The sequence below is a fragment of the Elgaria multicarinata genome, chromosome 11 (assembly GCF_023053635.1).
Source record: "Elgaria multicarinata webbii isolate HBS135686 ecotype San Diego chromosome 11, rElgMul1.1.pri, whole genome shotgun sequence".
In the NCBI taxonomy this organism is placed as follows: Eukaryota; Metazoa; Chordata; class Lepidosauria; order Squamata; family Anguidae; genus Elgaria; species Elgaria multicarinata.
The window spans coordinates 34,546,390-34,568,953 of NC_086181.1; the positions used below are offsets into that span (position 1 = coordinate 34,546,390).

General features: G+C 43.0%; 1 protein-coding gene across 2 annotated transcripts; it reads right to left on the reverse strand.

Annotated features, from left to right (window-relative positions):
* Window positions 1–976: 976 nt before the first annotated feature.
* LOC134406183 (up-regulator of cell proliferation-like) lies at window positions 977–20,559 on the reverse strand. 2 transcript variants are annotated; one of them, XM_063137475.1, is made up of 8 exons: window positions 17,293–17,410; window positions 14,871–15,187; window positions 14,407–14,676; window positions 13,666–13,822; window positions 12,087–12,382; window positions 9,202–9,273; window positions 8,656–8,727; window positions 977–6,430 (listed from the first exon to the last, which is right to left on the reverse strand). In XM_063137475.1, exons 1-8 carry the CDS (start codon window positions 17,337–17,339, stop codon window positions 1,713–1,715), a joined length of 5,949 nt encoding a protein of 1,982 aa, XP_062993545.1. In that variant the 5' UTR covers window positions 17,340–17,410; the 3' UTR covers window positions 977–1,712. The 2 variants fall into 2 exon arrangements, with proteins under 2 accessions (XP_062993545.1, XP_062993546.1); XM_063137476.1 differs by lacking the exons at window positions 14,407–14,676; window positions 14,871–15,187; window positions 17,293–17,410 and adding an exon at window positions 20,504–20,559 and having other exon boundaries at window positions 978–6,430.
* Window positions 20,560–22,564: the final 2,005 nt, after the last annotated feature.

The following is a 22,564-nucleotide window of genomic DNA, read 5'->3' on the forward strand; positions in this document are numbered from 1 at the left end:
TTATTATTATTATTATTATTATTATTATTATTATTATTAAAAATTGATGATGATGATGATGATAAGTGTCTGTGCCCCGTCCCCCTCTCATGATTTTATTTCCCTCTTAAATCTTGGTTCTCTATTGCTGGGATTATTTTAATCCTCTTTCCCCTTGGGCAGCTGCAGCCCATGCCTGTGTATGTTTACTCAGATGTAACTCCTGCTGGTGCCAGTGGGGTTTACGGCCAAGTAAGTGTGAAGAGAATTGCAGCCATGCCTTTTATATGTTTTACCCTTAGAGGTGACCTAAAATATTTTTGTATGTTTTACTCTTAAGAGGTGACTGAAAATAATTTTCAATAAAATAAATAAAAATATTTTTACTGCTAATTTTTGAATTCTTTTGATTTTTAATTGATAGTATTGTATTCTGAATGATACTGTTAGCCACGTTGGAGGGGAAAATAGGATATTAAAGCTGCAAGAGCCCTGTCCTCTTTTGTATCTGGTCACTTTGTCCTCCTTTCCATTTGGTCACTCTAGACTTTTAATCTTTTTTTTTTACTCTATAGGCACAGGGGACCCAATCCCTATCTGAAAAAACACCTTCCTCCCATGTTAGGGTTCCAATCTGGATTGGGGTTCCTGCACCTATACTAAAGTGGGGGGGAAATGTAGAAAATGAAAAAAGAAACATGGCTGCTTGATACAGATTTAATGTAATGTCTGTTTTGGCCCAGAGTGACTTATGGTGCATATCTATACCTATTTGCAAGAGCCCTACCCTCTTTTGTATCCGGTCAAGAGGGCAGGGCTCCTGCAGCATTAACTGTTGTGATGAAGAGGGAATTTTACCAGGTGCTGCATGCATACAAATGACACCTGCTGAAATTCCCTTTTCTGTGAAACTGTTAAAGATACAGGTGCCCTGTCCTCCTTCCCATATGGTCACCCTAACAATACTTGACCCAGTTAAAACACTCTGAAATGTACTCATCCCCTGGGAAAACATCCCTCTGTGCTTCCACAGAGAAGACATTTAGCCCTTAGGTAACAACAGAAGAGGACTAATTTTTATTCAAAAGAATATTTATTAAGATGTTTTGTATAAGCCATTGCATTACATAAACCATAAACAATCCAGTGAGATTGTAGCCTGATATAACATTTTAGAATCATTACAGAAAAATTGAAACTTATGAAAATGTAGATATTTTAAAAATTGCATCAACACAAACTCTCTTCCATCCAGGAAGGCCAATTTTTTTCCAATAAAATTATTTTCATAGCAATTCCTTCTAAATGCACCAATAGAGAACATTACCATTCAGGGAAATGCATTCACAGCTATACTGTTCACAATCTCTGAAGCAAGGAAAGAGAGAAGGAGAGAAAACAGAGGTGGAGAATAAACTTTCACATGAAAGGGAGGCAAAGAGAGACATCGAACAATTTCAAAATATTTCCCCTTAAACAACGTAAAACAAGGCATATTGGAATGCAAAGATCCAAACAGGGATGGAGAGGAGGCAAAATGAGTCCTGTGTGCAACTTCATTTTAAAGCCAGGTGTCTTTCAAGGCAGGTGTAGAAATGGCCATAGTTACATCTGAAATTGCTACAGAGAAATCATGGAAGTTTAATAAAACTGGATGCATTAATAAATGCCAGGACTCAAACTTGAAACTTCAGATAAGTGTTATGAGGCTCACCACCTGGAGAGGTGGATGCTTACTTCATATTGTAGGTTTCTTTTAAGGCCTCTAGTGCTTGTTCTTGAGTTATAATTTTCCAGTCCTCTGGCAAATCAGCTGGTTTAGCCCCGTAGTATCTGGCAAAATCATGATTGAATTCTTTAAAAACAAACTTCCAATAATCAGAAGCATTGATGCTGGGATCTGGTTGGATGCACCAGTCTGGATAATAGTCACGATATTCTTTGAATGGATGGTATTCCCCATTTGTATCCCTGTTCTTGAATTTATTGTTGGAAACTATGTCAGAGGAGCAGAGAGAATACGTAAGTGTTTGAGTTTCTTCCCATCTATATCTTCCCAATCCTTGAGGTCGATGCACTGCTGCAAAATGCTCCTCATGAGCACTCCCTCCAGCTTCACAGGGGACTTTGCAGAAGGGACACTGCATCCCACAGCCAAAGACGCGCTTGAAGATCTCATCCTGCGGTTTCACAGACAACTTGGAGAGTTTGGATACAATGTCCAGAACATCAAAATCGGTTAGTATCTGTTTTTGTAAATCAGGAAGGAAGCTCTCAACACAAGAAGAAAACTGGGAAGGATCAGACATGTTCTTAAACTGTATCCCCACTAAATTGTCTTTAGAAATGACCAAATCCTTTTGCATTTCTCGGCAAAAACTTTCTAAAAATTCCGATAATGTCTCAGTTTCTTTATGCTTTACATTTTCCAACGTTTTCCAAACTTTCGTTACTATTTTAGAGAGAATCTCTTTCTCCAGGTCCTTCAGATTGTCAGTTTCTGCATAGTGATCCAACATTTGGCCCCAGATCCAGTTCTTGACAAATACTTCGTAGGCCATGATGTATTCCACAAAGCTGTTGACATCCTTCTCCTCCAACAGCTCCTTTAGGACAGTAAACTGGAAGAAGCTCCGACTGGCATATCCAATAGATTGTGCACTATTGAGAATGTCATTTATTATTTCTATGCCAAGTCTTTTGTTGATATAATCCACTAGGGCAGGTTGAAGACACTGATCACAGAAATCCTTAGCCCTGTTTTGCATGGCATCTTTTTCCAGATAGAGATCTCTAAATGTGGAGTAATACTGAAGCTTCAGTTTCTCTAAACGTACTTGGGGATCATTTGCCTTAATGAAATCTTCATGCATCTTCTGAAATAATCCAGCTGCTTCTCCTAAAATATGAAATTTTAGGTCCACTTCAAAGCAAGATGTCGTATGAAGTTTTTGGACATCTGTCTGTTGAAGTTTCCCATTGATCATCTGCAAAAGCTCACCACAATAGGTTTCATCATAATCTCCCTCGCAATTGATCTTTTCATAAATGTATGAACTACATTTGGACAGCAAATATTTAGCAAGTTCTTCAGTTTTATACAAACGCTCCTTTTTGGCAAACAAGTGTGTCACATTGTACCAAGATGACTGTATATACTCAGATTTCATTTGAAAGGTGTTTATCTTATAGCTTAACAAACATTTTGCTTCTTGTACTTTTAGATTGATTGAACTTCCTCGATGAGACAACTCCTTTTTCAAATATAGTTCTATTTCTGAAGATAACTTCCGTTTCTCTAATGGAGTGGGTGATATTTCTGACAATGTTTCACTCCACATACTTTCAAACTCTTTTTTCAACTCTCGATCTTCTAATTTATTTTCATTATTCCGACAATCTTCAAGAAGTTTGTCAACCTTTCCTTCAAATATTTTCAAGTATTCAGCCTGGAGATTATCAATCTTCTGCCGAGCCTTTTTAATATTAATGGCTTCATTACATTTGGTATAAGAATAATTTTCAAGTTCATTCTTGAGGCTCCTGGCACTCCTGACAAAATCTTCTTTGTACCTTTCTACCAGATGCAGATTGGTTGCTCCACTTTCAAAGTATTGCTTCAGATTCTCCAAAATCTTCTGTTCTCCAGCTGATAGTTTCTGTTGAAGCTCACATTTCAAGTTGGATTGATCAAGTACAGCAGGGGAAACATTCTGTATCGTAGTTTCCTGCTCAGAAACCCAGATATGCATTTCTCTGCGGAAACCCCAGTCCCATTCAGAATATATCATAGACAGATGATTATAGGCTTCCGCTATGAGGCTGTTCCGAAAGCTGAAGATGAAGTTCTCATGTTTCACAGCATTCCACAGGCTCTTCACCCATTCTATAAACTGAGGGATGTCTTTTGGAGGCCTTTCCCGTGAGCGGTTTGCTATGAATTCAAAAATGTACCTCTTTAACTCAAAGACCTTTTCACTGTACCCCCTGTTGACTGGAGCCATAGGAGGGACTCCATGCCACAGACCTGGGATGTACCAATTGTGCATTTCTGGATCGTAATCCATGATGTCCGAAAACTTGATATCCCTGTTGGTTTTTTCCATTTTTGCTGCAGCCTGGGTCATTTCATTAAGCTGTTCCAAAAGGTGCTTCCTATCCCTCATATTTTGGTCGTGTGCAGAAACATCACTGACGTTCTGATGAACAAACTGGCAGTTGGGTTTTTGCCCGATCCTCTCCATCCTGAGGAAGGCGTGGGTCACGATTTGCAGGATGTCCTTCATTTCAGTAGCATTCTCCATGGCCATGTTCACTATTGTGATGTCACTAAGTCCAATCACTAGAGTGGCCAACTCATTGTCATGTTGATAGCTGTCTTCCAATTTGGCCAGCTCAGGTGCTTTCAAGCCTTCTGTATCTATGACCAAGATGAAATTACAGCCAAGCTCATCATACAAGTTTTCTCTGACCTTAAGGAGTGTCATGAAGGCACCTCGTGTACATCGGCCACTGCTGACAGCAAACTGCAGCCCAAACATGCTGTTGAGAAGGGTGGATTTCCCAGTGCTCTGCACTCCTAGCACAGTTATCACCATCATTTTAGACTTACCCCTTAGTTTGTTATTGAGTTTAATCAGTACATCAGTTATCCACTGCAGGGGGATGTTGGATGCATCTCCATCAATCAACTCTAAAGGAAACCCTTCCAGCATTAAGTCAGCTGCAATGCTTGGGAAATGGACAAACTGCCTTCTGTTTTTTGTTATTTTGCCCTCCTTAACCATTGAACACTCTGCCTCATAAAGCTGCCCCAATTCTCGCATGAAATGCTCAACTCCCAAGGAAGAGGAGGATATCAGTTGGTCCACCTCTGTGATTTTCTGCCCATTGTCCCCCAAAGTCTTGCATTTCTCTTTGTAGTCAGCTCGTAACTTAGAAAGATTCTCTCTAGCAATATGGTCAAGGTTAAACTTCATCCATTTCAAGAAGTAATGCTTCTCTACAGATGACAAATGTTTTATGCTGTCAATGAAATTCATCAAGCCAATTTTCGGATCACACTCATTCTGTTCTTTACGCAGGGCCGTCAATCTGCCTTTCAGTTCTGATCTGTATTTTTCCGAAGGCGTTTCCCCTTGTCTCTCCATTCTGCACAGTTCTTTCTCCACTTTTGCCAGATTTTTCCAGAGATCACCTTGGAGTATCAGTGTTTCTTTCTTATATATTGCTACATCTTTTATGTCTCCTGTGATATGTAAAGCATGTCGAAGAGCATTCTGACACTCTTCGCTATCTTCATCCACCTGGATTGTAAGCTCATGGGCTACAGCAAGCATCTTATCAATGCTCACACACTTGGGATGAGAACTGAGTATTCTTCCAACTGTACATCGCAACGTTTCTACAAATTCAGCCTTATTTGTCAGTGCAGCTTTCACTAATACATGTGAATTGTTGAGTTTAAGCACTGGAACTAATTTATTTAAAAAATCCAAAGTATAATTGGATTTTCTACCATGATCTTCCAAGATAAAGTAAAACTGAGTTGACGATTCCTTCTGCGATGACAAGAGGATATATTCTTTTTCACTGATGTGTTCAGCAAATATAAACACAGCTGATGAGACCTGTGTTAAAAAGCTAAATTGCACCCAGTGTGACTCAACATCTCCACGGAGATTGGCAACCGCAATTGGCTCTGGGAAGAGATCTGAGCCCTTCTGCCCACCTGGGAAATACCAGGCCATCTCAACCAGCCCATCAGCAACTTCTCGAGGGAGGTTCCCACACTCCATGTCTCGGTGAACGAAGAAATCGTTGTGCTGTTGTGAGGGGCTGAGAAACTCATTGAGGAGTTTGGATTTGGAGAGACTCAAGGTCCCCATCCGCACAAAGGAGATGGTCGGCATGGATGCTAACACCAGGCTCTCTTCCCTGAAGCCTTTACTTTCAGACAGGGAATGGGGCCGCCATCTTTTCACAACATCTCTCATGGCCCAGAGCATCAGGGTGCACTTGGGAGTCTCTAAGGGAGGCAGAAGCAAAGGCAGGGCAAACTGGCACATCGACATTTTGGAGAGGATCTCCTGCTGGAGGAAAGTGTCCGAGCAAAGCAGAACTGCACAAAGGACGTCAAGGGGGTTCACAGAAACGTTAATATCAGTCTTTCTACTGAAGAAAATGTGTTTATCAATCCCCATTTCTTCTTCCTTCACTCTCGCTCCTTGGTCATTGAACTTTCCCTGCTCAAGGCTTGTGTTCCTCGCCGTCACATTCAGGGCCAAGACCTTCCTTAGAAAATGCCAAGGCAAGTCTCCCAAAGTATTAGGAGGCCATTCCTTTAGACTTCCTGAGCTGATTTCCAAGATTTCTTGCAGGGCAAATTTCTTGCTTTTATGCTTCCGCAACTTTAACTTAATGAGAATGTCCTTAAGTGCTTTTTTTCTCTCTGTAGAATAATATAAATTATTATTATTATTATTATTATTATTATTATTATTATTATTGTTGTTGTTGTTGTTGTTGTGTTCAATTTATACCGGCTGCAAGAGCTTGTCCAAATAAATATTTTAGGGCCAAAAGCATGCACAGGGGACAGTGGGAGGCAACCAGAATCACGGCCATAGCTTATTGGGTTTAATCTTATCCTCTTATGTCATGAGTCCATCCCCACATCGCACCCAAGCTGCTATTTGTCATCTCATTGAGCCTCCTAGCACTTGCTGCATGCAACAGGAAGTCACATGTTTAAGGTGCAACCCTCTGTACGTTTAGACAGAAAAAAGGCCAGCAACTCCCAGCATGCCCCAGCCACCCAGCCATGCTGGGTGTTGTAGGCTTCTTCTTCTTCTTTGCACCCTTAGTGTCACTGGCATTTTGACACTAAGCCTCTGTCTCTTCTTCTTCCCTCCCACATCTCCCATGCTCTTGTGCGTTTCTCTGTTGCGTACATGGAATTAGGGCTGTGCTCTGCTCCGTTTCGGTTCATAGAAGTGGGAGTGGAACGGCCCAATTCCCCTCTGCCAAAGGCGGAGCCAGATCGGGTCGGGGAGCTGCAGATCGAGATAAAGCAGATCGAGACAAAACGGATTGCTTTGCCTCGATCCGGAGCTCCAAAGACAGGTAACTGTAAGGGGAGGGGGGCTTACCTGCCTCTGGCACAGTCCGGCACCAGCTTCAACTGAGGGCCAGGCCTCAAACCAGAAGAGCAGGCTGCGCCCTGCTCTTCTGGTTTGAGGCCTGGCCCTCAGTTGAAGCTGGCGCCGGACTGTGACGGAGGTAGGTAAGTGGTGGGATGGGAGGGGGGCCTTACCTGCCTCCGCCATCTGCTGCTGCTGCGGTCCATATGGCAGCAGATGGCAGAGCCAGGTAAGGGGGGAGGGGGGCTTATTCGACCCCATTTTGTCCCCACTTCCCCACTTACCTGCCTCCACCGTGGTGGCAAGAAAGTGGGGAAGGGGGGGCAAAATGGGGGGCAAATCTCAATCCAACCCTTCGGATCTCACTCCGGGATCTGAGCCGAAGCGGGTCGGGGGAGGGTTGGATCGGCCTGAACCGGTTTGGGCCCCTCCGAAAATTCCGGATCGGGCCACAAAGTGGTTCAAGGAGCTGGTGCACAGCCCTACATGGAATTACTGCAGGTTTTTAACTGCACAAGTGTATTAGGAGACATGGCAACCAGGGCTGGGGCACCAGCAGCAACCAAAAGGAGCAAATTCATGGGGATGACTATCTCAACTTGGTAGATGAGCAAATAGGGCTGGTCACCTGACAATATAACTGAGTTTACATTAGCATGGACCTTTACATTCAAGAATAAATTGTAGTTTTGAGACGCTCATCGTGGAATTTGGACTTAGAGAGGCAGGAATTCTCCGCGTGTACAATGCATCCCTTAAGGCAGTGGTTCTCAACCTTCCTAATGCCGCGACCCTTTAATACAGTTCCTCATGTTGTGGTGACCCCCAACCATAAAATTATTTTCGTTCTTCTCTACACGATCCATTGTCATGGGATGGTTTGCTAATGAAAATAATACATAACAATAGCTTTAATAATACAAAAGATACATGACATAGTTCAGTCAATACAGTTACCTAAGACCATCGGAAATATGTGTTTTCCAATGGTCTTAGGCGACCCCTGTGAAAGGGTCGTTCGACCCCCAAAGGGGTCCCGACCCACAGGTTGAGAACCGCTGCCTTAAGGCATATAGGGGCAGCCAAAGTCGTGTGAATTCGGCACAAGAAGTTCCAGGTTTGGCAACCAGAGAGACCAAATTCTGAAATGATAGATTGAACTGGATAAATTAAGATTTTTTGCCCCTCAACATTTTGCATAATTTATTTTGCTCTCTTGATACATTATTTCATGTAGCTTGGATGTGTTTAGCAAGTCAGGGATTGACTGCAAGAAATGGAAGACGGTCCCCAGTTTATTTCCTCCATCGTGGGAACTCAAACACATTTTTTAAAATGTATAAAAGAAAGGAAGAGAGCAAAGACAATAGGCTGAAGAGTTCCACATTAGTTCCATGTCTAAAACTAGGCACCTCTTCTCCTGATGAATGCTGGGATGAGATTTAATTTGGAAACACGATTCCAAGTTCCACTGTAGGATGGGCGGAATACAAAATTACGGAAAATTTGAGGGTGGTAACAGAAATGGAAATACCTTTGGCAGGATGTTTCTCTTCTTGCTCTGGTTCTTCCTCAATTTCATCTTCTTTGTCCTGACTTGAAGGACCTAAGTACAGAAATTCACATTTAACCACCCAAATCTGCAATGCTTAGGTGTTCCTGAAAAGCTACTTGTTTATCCCAGATTTTTTTTTTTTTTTTAAAAAAAACACCTTTCCTGTACATATTTTCTTAGTAATTTCAAAGGAACTAAATCCTTAGGAGCGCCGCCGCCGGAGGTGTGATTTAGCTAACATCAATAACAGCTTTACGCTATGGGGATAATTTGAGGGAAACGGGTACGTGGGATGAAGCTCACTGTCCTCAACGTTTTTAAACAAGAGCTTTAGGGGAATGCCCTGGGATGGCTCAGCGATGGCTGCTGCGTCATATCCATGACACAGCGCCATTGCGGATCCATCCCGGGGCTCTCCCCTCATCAAGACAACCCCTAAGAGTGATGGGTCACCAGGACGTATTTTAAAGTTAACCATGGCAATGAGTAAATGTTTGTCCCCACCCTGATTGTGAAAAGAAATACCTTTGAAAACCTCTTCTTTTGCTTCCCCCAATGTTCCTGGGCTTTCAGCTTTCTCCTCTGGAAACAAATGCTCTAAGGACAACAATATATATTATGTAACTGGTGAAAAAAAGGAATGTTTACAAAAATTCTGAGGCAAGTTTTTTCTTAACATGTCATTATCTAGGGATATAGAGGTAGAATTGCAATGGTTGCCAGAACAGATAAGCTCTCCATATGACAATGAGACAGGATGAGGCAAAATGGAGTGGAGACCTTTATACTTGGAAGGTTGTAAGGGGAACTTGGCCAAAAATGTATTCCCTCCCCAAGGAAATAAATACTTCCAAGTGGTGTTGATTGCCCTGGCCAGGTGAGTTTGGAATGGGAGAGGAGTGCTTAGAGTGCTTCCAGATGCAGGGCTCCTACACTACCAATGAGAAAAGCATCCTGAAGCTATTGTGTCTTTTCCTCCTTAATGGATTTTCTATGATAAGAAAAAAGACAAGAAGTGGTGGGAAAACACAGGAGAGTTATGAGTGGAAGACAATGATGTCTTCTGTGAATGAAGCACAGTAATGGATATTAAAAGCCTTGTCTGGAAGCACCCTTAATCAGCCTTTTCCCTGAGCCTTTATCAGGGCACCGTGTAGCACAAAAGATTCCCTCCCTGCAAATCTCACACATTTCTATCACATTCTTTTCTTCAGGCTTTTCTACACATTTGGGGGAGTTTTCGAAGAGCATGGAAAATGTGGCATTTAATTGTGAAAGCGAAAGAAAGTATTTGTGCTATTCCGCTATATCACAGTGCCACCTAGAGGTTATGTGGCAGAAAAGCAGGAAAGGAAAAACTCTGTGCAGAGCTCAGAGCTCAATTCTGCAACAAAACTGAAGGTAGATACAGCAGATTAGAAAAGCTCATGTAGAAAGGCTCTTCGCCTCCCTTTAGTCCTATGCTTTCCACTTGGGTGTTTGCCCCTTCCAACTGCCTCTCCCTCCAGCCTACGGCTGCCTCACTCCTCTCCCAGCATTCCAGTTGCCAAAACACGGCCACTGATAAATAAGCATGCTAGAGGGAGGGGGGGAAGAACAAGGTGGTAACCGACCCCTCCCCTAGAACAGCTCACTGAGTACTGAGCTCAGCAGCCACAAAATGCTGGGTGTCAGCTGGGGGGGGGAATGGAACGCCAACCAAGGTGGGGTGTGTGCACTGCTGGCGGGAACCATGAACAGAAGAACTCCTGATAGGAGGTGACAAGCAATATCCTGTTGCAAGTCCCACCTGTGTTTGTTCTACACCTCAAAAGTAGGCCACATTCTCAGACTGAAAACTGTAACAAGATTAACAGGATTTGCATTTCTTGGTCTGCAGCATTGAGTAGAAGACTTAACAAGAGTTGTACCACTGAGAAACTAAAATCAGGAGCATATCTGTACTATAAACGCAGGGATAAAATCCCTCTCAATTGCGCCCTCTATGATTGTAAACCCCTGATTATCCCACGCAGGGCAGGAGAAGCAGCAGCCGAGGTGATCTTTGCCTCCCCATCCTCTCCCCCTGTATTTTTTGCTAGATGGGTTTTTTTTGGGGGGGGGGTTGCCCGTCTAGCGATGGCGCTTTGGAGGGGAAGAGGCGGCGGCTGTAAGAGGCTCAGAAGAGCTCATATTCTGGCTTCTCCAATCTCCTCCCCTCCCCTCCACTAAAACACCCCCTTGCTCCCTCTTCAAGGTTACTTTTCTGACCTCACAGGGCAGGCATGTGGCTCTTTTTGTGCTGGCTGCAAGGGGATTATTTATTTATTTATTTATTTATTACATTTTTATACCGCCCAATAGCCGAAGCTCTCTGGGCAGTTCACAAAAATTAAAACCATTAAGAACATAATGGAACATCCAACAATCTTAAAACCCAAATACAAAATACAATATAAAAAGCACAACCAGGATAAAACCACACAGCAGAAGTTGATATAGGATTAAAATACAGAATTAAAACAGCAAAGTTTAAATTTAGGTGTTAAAATACTGAGAAAATAAAAAAGGTCTTTAGCTGGGGGCGCATCTCTGCCTTCCCTTTCTGACATTGGAACGCTCTCGACCTTGGAGGAGGCAATCCCCAGTATCCTATGCCCCCCTCAGGCAATGTCTAGGGGGTATAGGATTGCACCCTAAACTGTTTTCATGTTTGTTTGTTTATTTGTTTGTTTGTACACTCTTAAGTCATGTTCTTTGCCATAATGACACCAAATGCAATGTGCAACAATAAAACTACATACTCATAATAGGCTTTCAGGGGGAAGGAGGATTTGGAAAAACCTTTTTATTCTCTCAGTATTTTAACAGTCTATAAATTTAATTTTAACTTGGCTATTTTAAATTTGTTTTTCTGCACCGCTGCTGATTTTATCCTGGTTGTGCTTTTATACTGTATTTTATATCATGTTTTTATGCTGTTTGTTTTATACTTTGAATGGTTTTAATTTTTGTGAACAGCCCAGAGAGCTTCATCTATTGGAGCGGTATAAAAATGCAATAAATAAATAAATAAATAAATAAAACTTTTTAATCGACTGCTCTTTCATATTTCATTATCATTTAGCACAGCCTTCCCCTAACCTTGTGCTCTCAAGATATTTTGGACTTTAATTCCCAGCATCCCTGACCTTGGCTGGGGCTGATGGTACTTGAAGTCCAAAACATTGAGAAAGGCACCAGGTTGGAGAAGGCTGATCTAGCAGATCAAACTTGTATAAAGAAAAAGGGGGGCACTGAAAAGGTGTCTTCTCTTCCCAGAAAACCCTGGGAATTGTAGTTCCTTAAGGAGAGACGTAGGCGGATCCAACAAAGAAGGAAACTATGTTAAACATCCTTGAGGTGTAAGAAAAAAATGCTCTAAGACTCACCATGTATTGAGTGTTGCACAGCCCTATTTGAACCTGGACATACAGTTTCTAGACATTCTAGGAACTGGGCACAGGCTTTGTCCCCACTTTTCTGTAACTGAATCAGCAACTTCCGAATCTTCTTCTTGGAATCCTCTTCATTTTTATCCAAGGCTTCGTATTCTTCCTCAGTGATGACAGACTGGGAGATTAACTCATCTAGGATTAGTTCTAGGTCCTTCTGAATGATTTCAATTAATTGCTTTCTCCCTTTGCGTATCATTTCATCGCTCGACATCGTCACTGGATCCATTGATCTGTAACAGAAAGATGTATTTTATTTATGAACAAGATGGGAGGAAGAACCATTAGAACCGGGTAAGGAGACGGTGCTCCTCTTTACTGAATCAGACCAACAGTCCTTTTGGTACTGTGCTGCCTAGTGAGGCGAACCCTGGCCTAACATCTGTGAAGATGATTCCACCACAAAGAAGAAGGGGGGTTGAGGGAGAAAGAGCAAAAGAAAGAGAGGAGCAGAGGATCATCAGACGAGAGTTTTATGGCACGCTCGCTACTGGGCATTCACAGGTTTTGCGGGTCCTTTTGACGTCGCCTCCACCTCCCATGCATCTCCCGTTCCTTCTGCTCATTTTCCCATCAGAAAAAGAGACCTGGAAAATCCGATTTTATTGGTTGTAGCAAAACATGCCGCCATTTCCTGCTGTGTGCAGGAGAAGCAGCAGGATAAAAACACCCCCTGAATGGGCCACGTGGTCGTGGCTGACATCCTCTTTCTTCCCCGAGTGAAGGAAGAGGAAGCCCCTCGTCCCTATTGTGTGACAGAAAATGTGATTTCCCCACCCCATCTGATGATGCTCACAGACATCTATATTTCAGGTTGGGCCTAAGATTACAGGCCAGAAAATCTTGAAAGTGACTCTGAAAGGCAGGTGTTCTTCAGGATCTAAGTGACAGACCTTTCCCAGCCTGATATCCTTTACTATAATCCATTTTGTTCCACCAAATACTTCACTAAAAGCCCATCCCACCCCTTACGTATGCATCCTGCTTCTCTCCTGTTTGCAGCCCCACCTCAGTGAATGCCCAATTTTCTCTGGGAACATGCAAGAGCAAACCTGTGTGCGATGTGTTATGAGAAATCCCTTCAGCTCAAAGACCTAAAGAACTCGCAGACTGAAGCAGCGTAACACCTTTTATTCAGGTATGCATCTAGCATGTAACCTGATTTCAGCAGGTGTCCTTTGTATGCATGCAGCACCTGGGGAAATTCCCTCTTCATCACAACAATTAAAGCTGCAGGAGCCCTGCCCTCATTTGTAGAGTGACCCAATACAGAAGAGGGTAGGGCTCCTGCAGCTTTAACTGTACAACTGTTAAAGATACAGGGCCTTGTCCTCCTTTCCGTATGGCCCCCCTATGCAGATCAAGCTGCTATAAAAAGCACAGAACTTGCCAGGCTGTTTTGTTTTCTAATCAGTTTGCATCCTGAAAAGAGACAGAACAGCAGGTCTTTGTAAGTGTAGCCTGCTCTGTAACTTTATTATCCAGATTTTATTTATAATTTAAAAGCAGAAGTTACCCTTGGTTGGATGTTCCCAAGAGGACATCTTCTTTCAGATTCTCTCGTGCCTTCCCTGAGTGCAATATGTTTCCAGCTGGTGTTAATTCAGGTGTCTCTCTCATATTCTGCATCCAGGTAAGATCCTCTGAGGCTTGTAAGGAGGATTGCTTTGTGCCTAGAAATTAAAACAGCATTAATAAACAGCTTTGCTAGCCCAATTCGTACAATATATCTGGCTAATGGATGGTACAGAAGTGTAATAAATAAAATAAATATATCTGTGCAAGATTAATGCATAGTTGGAGGAAGGCAGAATTGGGCCTAATGAAATTCCCTTTTCTATTCAGTTGTTGACGGTACAGGAGCCCTGTCCTCCTTTTCATATGGTCACCCTAGGAAAAGGTTTTGTTTATTATACCTGATGCTTTTGTCAGGATCAATTACAATTCATAAGCTCATCCCTTCCAGGGCCCTCTGGGTTCAAGACACAGTTTGAGATCTCAGCTCACTCACTCCTTACTAAGGGCCCATTTCTATTTTGCCAGTCAGCGACATCAATATTCTTGGCTACCCATATTCTAAGCTTTCTTTCCCCTTTGGCAAACAGATGCCAGGGGTCTCAGCCCTTTTCCTTTTCCTGGGGATCTGGCAGAGATCCAATTCTTGGTTCCACTTCCTTTTCTAGAGAAGCCAAAGGGGTGTTCAGGCTCTCAGCTCTGCTTCCTACCCCCAGACAGAAATCTTGAGGTCCTCTTTCACCTTTCTTTGAGCATATGGCAGCAGCTGGTTTCTCAGCTCTGTTTCCATCATCAGAGGTATCAAGATTCTTAACTCCATGATCTTTCATAGAGGGGAAACAAGGGTCTAGGAGCATCATAGCAGCATTTTGGCTCTGAGTTTCACTTCCAGCCTCAGAGGACATAGAAAGATTCAGATTCTCAGCTTCATTTCCTCTCTCTGAGGACGTGGCAACAACCAAGTTTGCAGCTCTGTTTTCCAAGTTCTCCTCTGGAGGGTCACAAGTGAGGCCTAATAAGAATGAAATGAAAGAAAGAACTAAACACAAATTCAGATGCTTGAGAGCCTAAATATTCTTTTAAAAAAACACACCATAATTTTCTTCCTTTTACAATTGAATGTAACATAAAATAAAATCAAGAAGTTGAAGATATCAAAACCCATTAAGAGGTCCAGGAGATTTTTTTTTTAGAATTGTTACTCACCATCTTCTAAATATTCAGAAATGGGCTGCAATTTTGGGAAAATATGCCGCAGGTTTTCCAGGCAGTCTAGAAATAATTCTTGGATCAGTTTTCCTTTTCCTTGGATCATATCGATCAGGCTTCCTATTAACTCTTGTGGATCCTTGATTTCATTCAGGGAGAAGAACTCCTTGTGTGTGAAGAGCAAATGGGAATCTGCGATTTCCAAAAGTAACTCTGGATCGATTTGAAGAAGAGCTTCTGCTAACTTCCTTCTGGCCTTCTGTATAATGTTGGAAGGGTTCTCACTAGAAGCCATGGCTTTCAAACCCACAGAGCTGAAAAATAATTTAAAAAAATTGAACAAACATTTTCTTTGTGTAAATAGAATTTTCGGACAGCACTCAAAGTTAGGGTGACCACATGGAGCGGCGGACAGGGCTCCTGTCTCTTTAAGAGTTGCATAGAAAAGGGGAATTTCAGCAGGTATCATTTGTATGCATGCAGCACCTGGTGAAATCCCCTCTTCATCACAACAGTAAAAGCTGCAAAGGAGTCCTGCCCTCTTGACCAGATACAACAGACGGCAGGGCTCTTGCAACATTAACTGTCAATTTAAGATTACATTAATCATGTTTAGAGTAGACCTACTGAAATCAATGGGCTTAAGTCAGTCATCACTAACTTAAGTTCAATAGATTTTGATAGATCAGCTCTAAGTATGACCAAGGGTTTCATCACACCAGGATTTTTATTCCGCAGTTTACCGGGTCTTCTGCTTCCACATCAGCTCCTTTACACGAGTGGACCCATGCTGTGAATCAAGGACTTCCTCTCTTGCTAAATGCTACTTGTTTCATTATACAGCCACTAGATGGTGGTGGCAATATTAACGTCCCTTATCACTTTATCTCTGATCTTTTTGAAAGTGATATAAAGGGGAGAAAGCACAGTAGATATTCTGGAGGTTGATGACATAGTGTAAAGGACCCAAAACACCTGTGAGTGGCCAATCATGAGCATGTAATAAATCCGTGGTGTAGAAATGCTCCAAGTCTGGATCTAACCCACTGGTTTATATATTGTAGATTGTGAATTCCTTTGAATTTTGAAGAGTAGTATTAGTGGAATCCCTTATATTCTAGCTTCTTTTTTATCAGGATATTTAATACTACGGTAATTTGTATTTTTGCAATTATTGTGTATTTTAATTTTTGAACAGGCTTTTTTGCCTCTTCCCCCAATTGTCATCTATGAGCCATTCCTTCGGCTCAGCTGAGAGTTTAGTCATTTTTGGCTCTTCCTCTCTTTGGAGGAGCCAAAAACTGGCCCATCTGAAAGTTGTTTGGCCTTCTTATCAGCTGGTCATGATAGGAATACCAACAACTTCCAATGCCATCATAGCCTTACAGTACATCTGTATTACCGCTGATCATTTTAAGACTCATATAACATTAATAAATTGGTGTCTCAGTTTTATTTTCTTTTTCCCTCCTCATCCTTTTTTCCTTGTGTGTTGTGTCTTTTTAGATTGTATCCCTGAGAGCTGGAAACATCTTGCTTTCATTGATCTGTAAACTGCTTTGGGAGCTTCTCTCGCTTTAGAGCAGGGTGTAAATGGTATTGACTGATTGGTTGATTGAAATCTCTCAGAATTGGCTTTACATAATTCCCCCCTCCCGTTTCTCCCCTTTTTCATATCCTACTGTGTTGGGCGGAAGGAATCCAGGAATAGGTTTAGGAGATAGAGAATCCTCTATTTTGAAAGTTTCCATGTAGAAAGAAGTTCATACATAAATGACACTGCAATTGCTAACAAATTTAGCCTGACATTGATCTATCTTTTTAATCCTGTTTATAAATAAGTTCTATTAAATAGTCAGTCATGGTCTGCCTCCCATGAAATCCATGAAGCAAGGTATCCATGGTGAGTTTCTGACATCACATTTCCTTGAAGGGGTTCAAGGTGGTGCACATGGTCCTTTACAGCAACCCTGTAAAGTAGGTTAAGAGAGGAAGTGACTCATTCAAGATCAACCACTGAGCTTCATGACAGAGAGGGGACTTGGATGTGGGTCTCCCCAGTCATTGTCCAACACTAACCACTAACACCACACTGGCTCACATATATTACAAATTCTGGATGTTGACGATCTAAGTCTCAATACCTGCCTTCCCCAAACTGGAATGCCAGATATTGTGGGATCCATCTCCCATCAGCCTCAGCCACCATGGGAGTTGTAGTCCAAAACATCCGGAAGGCACCAGGTAGGGGAATGCTGCTGTTGTATTTCTCAGGGGTTGGGAGAAATTTCCTGTCCTGTTTAAGCTCTGAATGCTACTCAGTAAGATTCCCAGCATTCAGAGCAAAAGAAAAGCCCTGCTGGATCAGACCAAGGATTGTGATAGTGGTAATAACTAAAACAATTACAAAGATTTCTACTTTGTGTCACAAAATTCAAAGGTGCCACGTTCTTTTTGCGTGGTCATCCCAGTCCTCCCGTAACACGAGGCGGTGAAGTCACATAACCTGAGCTTTGCATAAATCCAGAAGCTAGTGGTTTCCCTGGCTTGATCCCATCTGTCAGGAAAAGAAATATCTTGAGCTTATACTTCTTAAATTTACTTCTGTGAGCAGAAGGCAATCTTAATTATTGCCTTCCTGTGTATGTTCAAGAGTTGGACCAGTCAGAATCCTATCTGATGGGGCCTGTGCTCCCCACCCCAGGACACACAGTATAAAAGTGCAGTGGTTTTAAGCATTCATCATCTTTAGTTGCCTGGAGAAGCTCTCCCAAACCCCAACCCAGCCCAATACAAGCCTCGCACTTCTCAGGAGCCACAAAATATACTTCGGGGGGGGGGGGCAGCACGTGCAGCCTGGAGGCCACATGATCCCATCCCTGATCTAGGGGCTGTCTATATGCAAGGAAAGCCCCGTGGTGGCTGCGGATCTGTGCTGCATTGCTTAGATGACGCAGGTGCAGCTTTGGAGCCACCGTGGGGCTTTCCTGCAATGCTGCGGTTTGAAAGAGTCAGTGATTTACCCCGACTTTTTCAATCGGAGCGATGGCAACACAGCGCTTCCACCATATGACATCACTCTGGGGGGCGGTGCCTAGTGGAGGGCAACTGGCGATTGGTCACTTTCCACCAGGAAGAGGGCGAAGGCAGCTCCGATACCAGATGGCTGCCCAGAATCCTGGTGTTCCCTCCTTGGTCAGGATTACCTAACACCGCCCCAGGAGAGGGAAAGCACAGGGTTTGAGAGGGAGGCAGTGCCAACACAGTGCCATGAAGACAACCCCCAAGATAATCTGTTTCATCCAGAGAAGCCACCTCTTTACATTTGCACAGCACTTTCAAGGAAGTGTCCAAAGCATTTTACATGCATGATCTAGTTGGAATCCTTGGATCTCATCCAGCCATTCCCCCTCCCCCCCCACCGTAGTACCAATCTAAGTAGCGGTGGCGGCACCAGGGGGAGCAGAGGGCAACAAGTGCACCCCCCCAAATGAGGAGCTTGCCACCCCAGTTGCTGGTAGGGCCAGCTTTACAAGGAGGGCTCACCCAGTTAAAGGAAGCCAGATTCCAGCTGGACATCAGGAAAAACTTCCTGACTGTTAGAGCAGTACGACAATGGAATCAGTTACCTAGGGAGGTTGTGGGCCCTCCCACACTAGAGGCACTCAAGAGGCAGCTGGACAAGCATCTGTCAGGGATGCTTTAGGGTGGATTCCTGCATTGAGCAGGGGGTTAGACTTGATGGCCTTGTAGGCCCCTTCCAACTCTGCTATTCTATGATTCTATGAAAGGAAAGGAAAGGGTTAACAGTTAGCCTTGCTGATGCGGGGTGCCTGCCCTGTCACCTTTGTTGTCATTCTCCTCCTCTGGATTCAGAGAAGGAGCAGACGGAGCCCCGTGGGCTACGCTTGTGGCTGCCTTCTCGAAGGCAAAGCGCAGCTGTTTTAGAGGAAAGAGCCTAGAGCCCAGCATTCTGGGCAGTCTCTACCTCCTCTTCAGCCTTTCCCCATCAGGGAGACAGGCAAGCCCAGATTCCGGTTGATTACTGCTGATAATCACTTACGATTTCCAGGTACTGGTAACAGTATTTTTTTTATATTCCATCACAACTTGTTAGGACTATGAGCACTTTCCACTTACATGCTGTATACAGACTTATTTTCCTGCTGCCTGAGTTTGCCTGTGTGTGAAACTGGTTTCGTGGTCTCCCACCTGTCTTTAATTTAAATCTTAGAGAAGTGGGCTTGGCTATAAATGTCTTTCTGTGCTGTGACATATCCTGGGTAAATTGTTTTTGTAAGATGCTTTTTTAAAAAGCCTGATCTCTGTTGGTTCTGGGAATTCAGTATGCAGCAATTATGTAACCCAAACACACACTCCTTTGCAGCCATTGACTTTTATTTGCCTACTGCCTCAGTTTGCCTGTATGTGAAATGGGCTTCTTCCTTTCCCACCTCCTTTTGCTTTCAATAAGCGGGATCTGCCACAAACTGCTTTCTTTGTGTTATTTGGAGAGGTTTCTGGGAGGGGGTGATTCCCTTGGCTCTGCCTCCAGTGCAACCACCCCACCAGTTAGAGTTAGGTAACTGAGGTTTGGAGTGGGGGGCACTCATAACTGCATCACACTTAAAACCCCTGATGCCTAAACTTATTCTTGGCAGTCCTCCTGGCACCAGCAGTTAGAACACCAAGAACACCCTCAGAAGAATTAATCTGCTTATTCCATGGATCCCTTCCTTTTTTTCTCAGGACAGTAGGCCAGGAAAAATGAGAGGGGGGGGGGAGAGAATTAATCTGTACCTTCTCCACTTCTTCCTTTTTTTCTCCTCAGAGAATTAGGACAGGAATGGGGCGGGGGAGAATTTACTCACAGTACAAGCCCCTTTGTTTTAATTTTATAAGCTCTATCTGTGGAGCTCCGCAGATTCATATAATTAAAAATAAAAATGGAGGAAAGGAAAGACGCAGCAGAGGAGGATATGGGAAGGACCGAGCAGTGTCTCCTTCCCCTGGCTGCCCGTTCCTCTCCACCCACCCGTATTTATTTTTATTATTTGTTTCTGCGGAGCTCCGCACATAGAGATCATTAAAAAAAAATTAAAGGGGGGGAACAGCACTGTTCCTCTTCTCCAACCCAACTTCACTGTTCCTCTTCTCCATTGAGCAGGGGGTTGGACTCGATGGCCTTGTAGGCCCCTTCCAACTCTGCTATTCTATGATTCTATGATTCCCCCCCTTTTTAAAAAACGTTTTTAGAGGCTCAGGACCGCCTCCTCTGCCAAAAAAGTCAGGTTAAATGGCCAACTTTTTTGGAGTGGAGTTTCCAGGGTTTACCCCTGGATGGCTTCGCAATGTCCTGTAGGTGAGTGCCACCACTGCTGTGAAGCAACCCTGGGGCAAACCCTTTGTATAGACATGCCCCTGGTTACTTTTGTTTCCACAAAGAACAGGCACCAATTACATTTTGTCTTCACAAAGAATAGGCACAAATTCCAACACTTTCCCCTCCTTACCATAAACAAGGTTCCTGGAATACAAGCAATCCATAAAATTATAAATGGGTGGCAATCCTAAATCAAATTTAGTATTAATGTAAAATGTAGCTATTTATAGGAAGGGAAATAACCTACCTTCTGTTTCCTGTGAGGGCAAAAAGCCCTTTCAGCTCTGGCTAATAAGCAATTTGTCCTTCTTGTGCAGTCGGCAAAGCACAGATTCTGGAGAGCAGAGGAAACGAAACTGATTGTAGAGAGACATGGTAACTCCTCCCTCTAGTAAACACATCTGTAGCTCCTTATATCCACAGGCCTTTGATTGTTCTAGTTTCCATTCCTTCCCCTTGCTTTAAGAAGGAAATGAAGGTGCTGCTATAACGAAAACAGAATCATTTTCTTTTTTAAAAACAAACAAAAAACCCAACAACAGTGTGAACATGGTTCTTCCCTAAAGAACAGGTTGTTGTGGTTGTTGATTATTATTATTGTTGTTATTATTATTATTATTATTTATATAGCACCATCAGTGTACATGGTGCTGTACAGAGTAAAACAATAAAATAGCAAAACCCTGCTAATAAAATCATAATAAAACAATAAGAAGGGGAAGAGAATGCACCAAACAGGCACAGGGTAGAGTAAAACTAACAGTATAAAAGTCAGATCAAAATCAAGTTTTAAAAGCTTTAGAAAAAAGAAAAGTTTTTAGCTGAGCTTTAAAAACTGCAATTGAACTTGTAGTTCTCAAATGTTAGGGAAGAGCGTTCCAGGTGTAAGGGGCAGCGGAAGAAAATGGACGAATCCGAGCAAGGGAAGTAGAGACCCTTGGGCAGGTAAGAAACATGGCATCAGAGGAGCGAAGAGCACGAGCGGGGCAATAGTGTGAGATGAGAGAGGAAAGATAGGAAGGAGCTAGACTGTGAAAAGCTTTGTAGGTCAACAGGAGAAGTTTATATTGGATTCTGAGGTGAATTGGAAGCCAATGAAGAGATTTCAGAAGTGGAGTAACATGGTCAGAGCGGTGAGCCAAGAAGATGATCTTAGCAGCAGAGTGGTGAACAGAAACCAACGAACTGATGTGAGAAGAAGGAAGGCCAGTGAGAAGAAGGTGGCAGTAGTCCAACCGAGAAATAACCAATGCGTGAACAAGAGTCTTGGCAGAAGAGTCAGACAAAAATGATCGAATCCTGGCAATACTATACAGGAATAAACGACAGGATTTAGCTACTGCCTCAATATGAGGAATAAAGGAGAGCGAGGAGTCAAACATGAAGCCAAGACTACGAGCTTCCTTGACTGGAGTAAGTGTAACATCATTGACAGTAAGAGAGAATGAGAGATGAGGAGAAGGTTTAGGAGGAAAAACAAGCAACTTAGTGTCAAGATGCACCAGGAAGCCCCAGAGACTTCCAGGAAAACAGAGGTCTCTGGGGCAACCAGGACTGGGCCCCAATTCACCGTGGAAAAGGGCTGGAAGATAGACTTCCGGGAATGCGTCTCCCAGCCTCTGCCCCCAGTGCAGATCTAGCCTTCACCTGGGCTGGTGAGCCCAGGAGGAGGAGGAGGAGGAGAAGGAGGAGGAGAAGAAGCAGCAGCAAGTAGGAGGTAAGACTGAGGTGTGTGTGTGCATGGGGTGCTTGAATATATATGTTTGTGCGTGTGTTTTGGAGAAGGTGATCCTCTGTGTGTGTGTGTGCGCGTGTGTTGGCAATGTGTGTATTGATGTCTGAATGGGGTGTTTGAGTGAATGGATGCATGTGCATATTTGCAGTGGGGGGGGGAGGCCTGTAGTTTTCTGTGAGTTGGGGGGGACGATTTGGAGGTGATATTCCTATTAAATAATGCATTTAGACCCATAGACCTTCCTTTCCAATTTGTTTGATATAATTGGAATGACGTATATTTTGTAACAATGGATGATAATTGTTCATCCTTCTTAAAAACCTTTTAAAAAATTAACACGGTTACCATTATCATCACCATCATCATCATCATCATCATCATCATCATCATCATCATCTACCTCTCTTTTCTTACTCATGGTGGTTTTTCTAGATGAACATGATGGGGTTTGCCAAGTCATGCTGTCTTTTACTGATTCAGAAATTTCCTGACTATTGAACATGTTTTAAGTATGACTGCTTTCTGGATGTTGGTGTGCATGTATTTTGGTAGGCCTAATTTCTGAAGGTTTTC

Excerpts from the sequence above, each read along its gene's own strand:
- LOC134406183 (XM_063137475.1), bottom strand. The coding sequence starts at position 17,339 with ATGACCACGCAAAAAGAACGTGGCACCTTTGAATTTTGTGACACAAA. Across the intron at positions 12,383-13,665 it reads TTGGGAACATCCAACCAAGG|ATCAATGGATCCAGTGACGA; the intron begins GTAACTTCTGCT and ends TTTCTGTTACAG. Across the intron at positions 9,274-12,086 it reads TGTGCAACACTCAATACATG|AGCATTTGTTTCCAGAGGAG; the intron begins GTGAGTCTTAGA and ends TGTTGTCCTTAG.